The following is a 6,971-nucleotide window of genomic DNA, read 5'->3' as shown; positions in this document are numbered from 1 at the left end:
GCAGGCAGATTGATATTCATTTTACTATTATATTTATGTATTTTGTTCTTTTTATTTGATCAATTAGAGATATTTCTATTTCAAAGTTATGATTTTTCAATTGCATCATGTTTCAAGTATAATATTCATGCTAAGTTACTTTTAGGAATTGACAATCACGTCTTTATCTTTAGATGCAAATAATGAGAATCATCGTGAGCATCGATCTCAATCTACGAGCAGAAGTCAATCAAAACAACCTAATCAACAGGCTTCTTCTCTTCCAACTCACCTTCCTGCTACAGCTCATTTACCCACTTTTGCTGGTACACACAATTGTGCTCTAGCCTGCTATCTAGTTCTATGTTACGTTTTCCTCCTAGATCCAATTAAAAGTTTTTCCTCCATGTGGAATTCGACTCCGGTTGCATGAAAAATGAATGCAAATCTCATCAATCATAAAGCTAACATAATGTTTGTCATCCATGACATGTCACAAAATTCATTCACAGTCTACTGTTAGTGTCTTACATCTTTTGCTGGTAAACACAATAGTAATAAAACCAACAAAAGTTTTGGAATTTGGATCCCCTAAATTTTAAATTTTCACTTTAGAAGGTAAAATGTGATCTCTCCTATGAAATAAATGGTGAAAGATCACATTTTACTCTCTGAAGTGAAATTCAAACTTTAGAGGATCCAAATCCAAAGTTTTCTTGTCCTTGTGGAATTATTCCCCTTTCCTATTGCATTAAAAATGAATATAAATCTCATCAACTGTTACGACATGAATACTCTTGTGAATTGTGATACATTGAATATATAAGTTTATGTCCATAGCAATCTATTCTTCCGTTTTTTTTAAACCTGGATATAAATTTGACTTAATTTCTCCTTGACATTTGACGTCATGAGTTACTACCAATAGCCCATCTTTTACTTTCTTTTCCGATTCTCTCTATTATTTTGTATTCTCTTCCTAGATGTTTTAGTCAATGAAAATATATCTTATTTTTTTTATTATTTTTATTACTCTGTACATGTGCACAAATATTAGCGATAAATACATTTAATTCCTTTTAATGTTTATTTTTCATTATAATTTATTAATTATTATTTATATTATATCTTATATTTTTATAAAAAATACTGTATCGCCATATCCTTGTCATATTTTGTCCATATCACATGTCGTACCTATGCTTCAAGTAACTTCTGTCTTTTTTAAGGTTATCATCACAACCTTGCTTCTTTCGATTCATGTTGTGGTTTGTTTAGAATATGTCAACTTTTATTAATTCAAGTGATTTGTTTCATGTAGCACATGGTGAATCTCACCATCCCAGACTAGACATGCCAGGACGTGATCCAAAGCAACCCAAGAACAAGGTTGATCAATTGAGTAATAGATTTTTGAATTTGCTACAGAGACTAAGATGATATACATGTTTGCATGCATGTTATTGATAGGCCAGCGAGGTTTCATATCCGACGACATCTAAGAAAGACGGTCAAAGTACTAAATCAGAAACAATGCAACGCTCTCCTTCTTTCAACTCTTCTAGTCAACTCCTTGCACAGAGGAAGCTCTTTGCAGAATCCCAAATAGGAAGATCAAGCTTTCAAAAACTTTTGGAGCCAAAGCCTTCTGATGGTCCTGGATTTGCTCCTTATAGAGTTGTACTTGGACATGTAAAAGATAAGGTATCAATTACCTCTGATCATGTTCTTGTGAAGGCTTTGCATTATTTTAGTAGAGAGAAGTTCTTATATTTCTATTTAGATTGTGTGTGGATAACCATTTTAAGCTGCATGAAAAGGCTAAATGCAAGTATTTTTCAAATAACTAGAGAATATAAATATCCGCTACCATTCCTCTCTTGTCTCATATAGTTTGCCTTAATTTTTCCCTTACTTGAAAGATTATGGATGTTTGTGATTGTGACAAATCATTAACTAATCATGTTTGCAGAACTTGTTGCACGATTAATTCTTAATAAAGAGTGAATGGCATTCCTATTTGACTTTTATTTCACAAATAGATTTATAATTGTCCATAAAAGGTTAATTTATGATGATCCATTAAAATTAGGTAGAGATTATAATTATCTCTATGTAAAGTTAACAGATAAGAACCATTAGATGATTCGATATATTTGACAAAATTGTCATGTAATGATCTTCATGCGATTTTTCACCTTAAAGTTAATGCATTTATCTATATTAGTATGTAAACTTGTTGATTTTCAGTTTTGTCTTTAGAAAGTAATTGAAATAATTAGTTTATAGTTTATAATATTGTAGTGAATAAATTCATTTTCTGTTCCATGTGTTTAGCTTCAAAGAAGTCAAAGTCGGCTAGAGTTTCTTCTAGAGGATTGTCCATGTGAGCAAAATCCATCTGATTTTTATGAAACAACAGAACAGCTTTTGGAACCTCTGCTCCTCTGTTATGAATCTCTGGTGCTTTCTCCTACTGCTACTTTTCATCCTATAATGAAATATCTTACCCCAAAAGCTTAAACTATTGGTAGAGGTACATGATCATGAATGGTTATATATTTAATATGTACTCTCACAATAGAGTCTTTTTCTTGAGTTTTAAGCTTTGACAATACACATACCACATGTAACCTATGTTAAATTCAATTAATACTTAGAAGAATGGGACAATTTCTGTTATAGGCTTTGATACAATGTCGTGAATTCTATCTCCTAAAAGCTTAAGCTGTGGGGTAAGGACTCAAATAGTTATATATACCCTTCAAGGTTGTCCTTTCAAAGTTTTATCTTAACTCTCGATTTCCTCAGCAATCATGTGGATCTGCAGTGCTAGCAGATGGTCGACTAGCTGACTTAATTCGAAGAGTTTCTACCTTTGGAATGATGTTAATGAAGCTTGATTTGCGTCAGGTATGAATAATATGTTGCTCATTTTTTCTTTTATGATCACATGTGCCCTGAAAATTAGATTTGTCACAGGAATCTACTAGACATTCTGAAACAGTTGATGCAATTACCAAGTACTTGGGAATGGGTACATACAGTGAGTGGAATGAAGAGAAGAAATTGGACTTCTTAACCAAAGAGTTGAAAGGGAAAAGACCATTGGTTCCTCCTAGTATAGAGGTGAGATAAATTGTTTTAAAAGTTGCTAGTCTAATGGATGGAGGATTTTTTTTAAGAGTAAGAACCTAAACGGTCCCTTTTATATTTTTGCTTCAACAAATTAGTGATTAATTAAAGAAAATTGATTGTTTAATTTCTATCTTTTAAAATATTAAACAAATGAGTCTCTTACAAAACAAAAGGATAAATTAATCTCTTAAAATTTTAAATAGTTTAATTAATTCCTCTACCAAATTATATTTTTACAAAATTATGATGGAGTAATCATTTTATTTGGAATTAATATATTTAATATTTCTAAAATTTAGGAGTAGTTCATCAATCTTATTTCTATAAGAACTGATCAATATATCGGGTGCAAAATTTAACCATAAAATAATATTGTAATCTATTCTCTTGTGATTTGAGTATATGAACTCATTCCAAAGTTATGGAATTTTCTCTTTCTGAAACAAAAACATGATAGAAGGTATTTAGGATGTTGGAGAGAAGTTATATTCACATATGTTAGATATGTTTTAAACAGTTGTGAGGTGTGGACTACCCTTAATTGTGTATAGAAAGGACATGTACACTGAATTTAGAATGTAAACTCATCTTTGCTCTTTATTTATTTTAAAGTTAACTTTCGTCATTTTGTTGTACGGGACTAAGCGGTGAGGAGTAAAAAAGTAACAAGAGTTTAAGTTGAATGTTTAAGTGATGAAATTGTTCTATTGAATAAGGACATACGAGATATGATTGGATTACAAAGGAATTGATTAGGTGTTGATAAAAGATTTGGTAAGGGAGGTGTTATTGAACGAATACTTGTAGTGTTTTTATTATGTTCTATTTGAGAGGTTCTTCTCACCAAAGATTTCTATCAGTCTTTCTTTACTCTTTACCTTCTCACTAACCTCTACAATAGTGCATAGAAAATTCCCCATCCTTATTATGTTTATTTTAATAACTATAATTTTGGACATTCTTTTCTGGTCTACACCTTTCTCACTGTTATTGATTTTATACCTTCTAGGTTGCGCCTGATGTTCAAGAAGTCTTAGATACCTTTCGTGTTGCTGCTGAGTTGGGAAGTGATTCACTTGGTGCCTATGTGATCTCTATGGCTTCAAATGTATGATTATGATTACTACTCTCAAAGTTTTTGCAACGAAACTTTGTGATTTAAATGAATATAATTGAGCAAAATAAATTTAAACATTCCGTCAATTATTATGATGTTTACACACTCCCTAATTCTTAGGTTCCACTACCATATTAACATTGAGGGAACCTAACTTCATTGCAAAAACTAGCTTTAAGAGGGGGTTGTTTAGACTCTAGATTATTCTAGGAGGTGCTGGCTATACACCTATTGAATGGAAGACTTAACTCCCACCTGAAAAATTCATGTCCCCTATATTTCATACAATTTTTATGAGAAGTTTGTTCCTTAATATGAAAAATTCATTTCCTCTATAAGGTATTAAAAGTGTATTATTGTGATGAATTTTTAAGCATTTAAGAAAATGACTTTGGGCTTTCTTTTACCATCAGGCAAGTGATGTCCTTGCAGTAGAGCTTTTACAAAAGGAAGCACGACTTGCTGTCCATGGGGAGAAGGGAAGTCCATGTCCCGGTGGAACGTAAGCACATAATATTTTTGCATTTACATAAGTACTTGAGTATACTAATTTTACCATAAAAGTACTTGAGATGAAATTTGTATATGCTTAATGTTATGACAAAGAATTGAGGCATGCTCTTGTGGTGCATTACTTGTTTCTGGGTCAAAATTTTAGGCCTTTGGGAGAAGATAATTTTTACTGATATTGGCGTGTGGTTTCGCATAGGCTACGCGTTGTTCCGCTATTTGAAACTGTGAAGGACCTAAGGGGGGCTGGTTCGGTTATTCGAAAACTTCTATCAATAGATTGGTATCGGCAACACGTCATTAAGAACCATAACGGACACCAAGAGGTGCTTTTTATAATGATTTTTTTAATTAATGTTATATCTATTATGTGCAATTCAAGTGGATGTATTTTATATATGCAGGTCATGGTTGGGTATTCTGATTCTGGCAAAGATGCTGGGCGCTTTACTGCTGCTTGGGAACTTTATAAAGCTCAGGAGGATGTTGTAGCTGCTTGCCATGAATATGGTATTAAAGTTACTTTGTTCCATGGCCGTGGAGGCACTATTGGTCGTGGTGGTGGCCCAACGTATCTAGCTATTCAGTCCCAACCACCAGGCTCTGTCATGGTGTGTATTCTAATCTAACCATAATTGTTAATCACTATGAAAGTCCAATTTAAATTTAAGTATCATTTCCTATTTGAAAAATTTAGTTGTTTATAAAATTATAGTTTTGTTATTTTTTTAAATTCTCATTCTTAGTTGCTGTGTGTTCTTGGTTTAGTTTTTTAGCTTGGATTTAGGAGTTTAATAACTTAGTGTAACACAATTTAGGTTTGTATGTTTGTGCATTGACTGAATTACGAAGTATTAGAACTTTCTTGCTTGATTTTTCTTTCTAACCAAATATCTAAAAACAGATGTTAGTAGATGATTCTTCTGACATGAGAAGTCTAGAGACTACTTAGTGTTTATGTTGATGTTCAAGTTAGAAGAACATATGAAATCAAATATTTACTTGACATTCAAGTTTTGTGCTTAAGTATATATACTAGATTCTAAGAATTGGCCAATTATATAAGCTATCAATAAGTTGTAATTTGCATAGGCATTTGAATGCATGGTGAAATCACTTGTCTGTCTGATATAATATTCATTGCAGGGAACCCTTCGTTCGACTGAACAAGGAGAGATGATCCAAGCCAAGTTTGGGTTGCCAGACACAGCTATTAGACAACTTGAAATATATACAACAGCTGTGTTACTTGCTACACTTCGTCCACCTCTTCCACCTCGAGAAGAAAAATGGCGTAGTTTAATGGAAGACATTTCAAAAATAAGCTGTCAGAGTTACCGTAGTGTAGTTTATGAGAATCCAGAATTCCTTTCTTATTTCAATGAAGCCACGCCGCAAGCAGAGCTTGGCTTCCTTAACATAGGTAGTCGCCCTGCGAGACGGAAGAGTACAACAGGAATTGGACACCTTCGAGCCATACCATGGGTTTTTGCATGGACCCAAACCAGGTTTGTTCTTCCAGCTTGGCTTGGAGTTGGTGCCGGTTTACAAGGTGCTTGCGAGAAAGGGCACACTGAGGAGCTAAAAGCCATGTACAAAGAGTGGCCTTTCTTTCAAAGTACCATAGACCTAATTGAGATGATTTTGGGAAAAACAGACATTTATATTACCAAACACTATGATGATGTTCTTGTGTCTGAGAAGCGAAAAGATCTCGGTCGTCAACTAAGGAATGAACTCGTAACCACCGGGAAATTTATACTAGTGATTAGTGGGCATGGGAAAATTCAACAGAACAACAGGATCTTGAGGAGGCTTATTGAGAGCAGACTTCCCTTCCTAAATCCAATGAACATGTTACAAGTAGAGATACTTAAGAGGTTAAGAAGTGATGATGACAATACGAAAGCTAGAGATGCTTTGCTCATAACCATAAATGGTATTGCTGCTGGGATGAGGAATACAGGATGACTTTACTTATATGATTTTACACTCATGTTGTAAGCTAACATGTTCATTCCACTTGGCTAATATTATCATATGGTTGTTTCTGAATAAAATGTTTTGGTAAAATACTTTAGATAACATGAATATAAATTCAAAATCTGATGAGGTGAAATGTGTTAGCTCCATACCTCATATTGAAATTTTGATGATTAACCAATAACAGATATAATTTAGAATTTTTCTTAATTTATTTTTAACAGTTTACTCAATTTTTGAACTA

General features: G+C 33.1%; 1 protein-coding gene across 1 annotated transcript in view; it reads left to right on the top strand.

Annotated features, from left to right (window-relative positions):
* LOC107641982 (phosphoenolpyruvate carboxylase 4) overlaps nucleotides 1–6,796 on the top strand; it is a 16,069-nt gene extending 9,273 nt beyond the window's left edge. The window contains exons 10-20 of the mRNA XM_016345329.2: nucleotides 174–305; nucleotides 1,301–1,368; nucleotides 1,450–1,683; nucleotides 2,317–2,442; nucleotides 2,791–2,892; nucleotides 2,962–3,108; nucleotides 4,127–4,225; nucleotides 4,648–4,736; nucleotides 4,944–5,070; nucleotides 5,149–5,355; nucleotides 5,891–6,796. Of these exons, the coding sequence (XP_016200815.1) occupies nucleotides 174–305; nucleotides 1,301–1,368; nucleotides 1,450–1,683; nucleotides 2,317–2,442; nucleotides 2,791–2,892; nucleotides 2,962–3,108; nucleotides 4,127–4,225; nucleotides 4,648–4,736; nucleotides 4,944–5,070; nucleotides 5,149–5,355; nucleotides 5,891–6,715 (2,156 nt within the window). The 3' untranslated portion in view covers nucleotides 6,716–6,796. The remainder of the gene's footprint in view (nucleotides 1–173; nucleotides 306–1,300; nucleotides 1,369–1,449; nucleotides 1,684–2,316; nucleotides 2,443–2,790; nucleotides 2,893–2,961; nucleotides 3,109–4,126; nucleotides 4,226–4,647; nucleotides 4,737–4,943; nucleotides 5,071–5,148; nucleotides 5,356–5,890) is intronic.

The sequence above is a fragment of the Arachis ipaensis genome, chromosome B05 (assembly GCF_000816755.2).
Source record: "Arachis ipaensis cultivar K30076 chromosome B05, Araip1.1, whole genome shotgun sequence".
NCBI classification, from domain to species: Eukaryota; Viridiplantae; Streptophyta; class Magnoliopsida; order Fabales; family Fabaceae; genus Arachis; species Arachis ipaensis.
The sequence above is the reverse complement of the archived record's forward strand: the minus strand, read 5'-3'. Positions and strand labels throughout refer to the sequence as shown.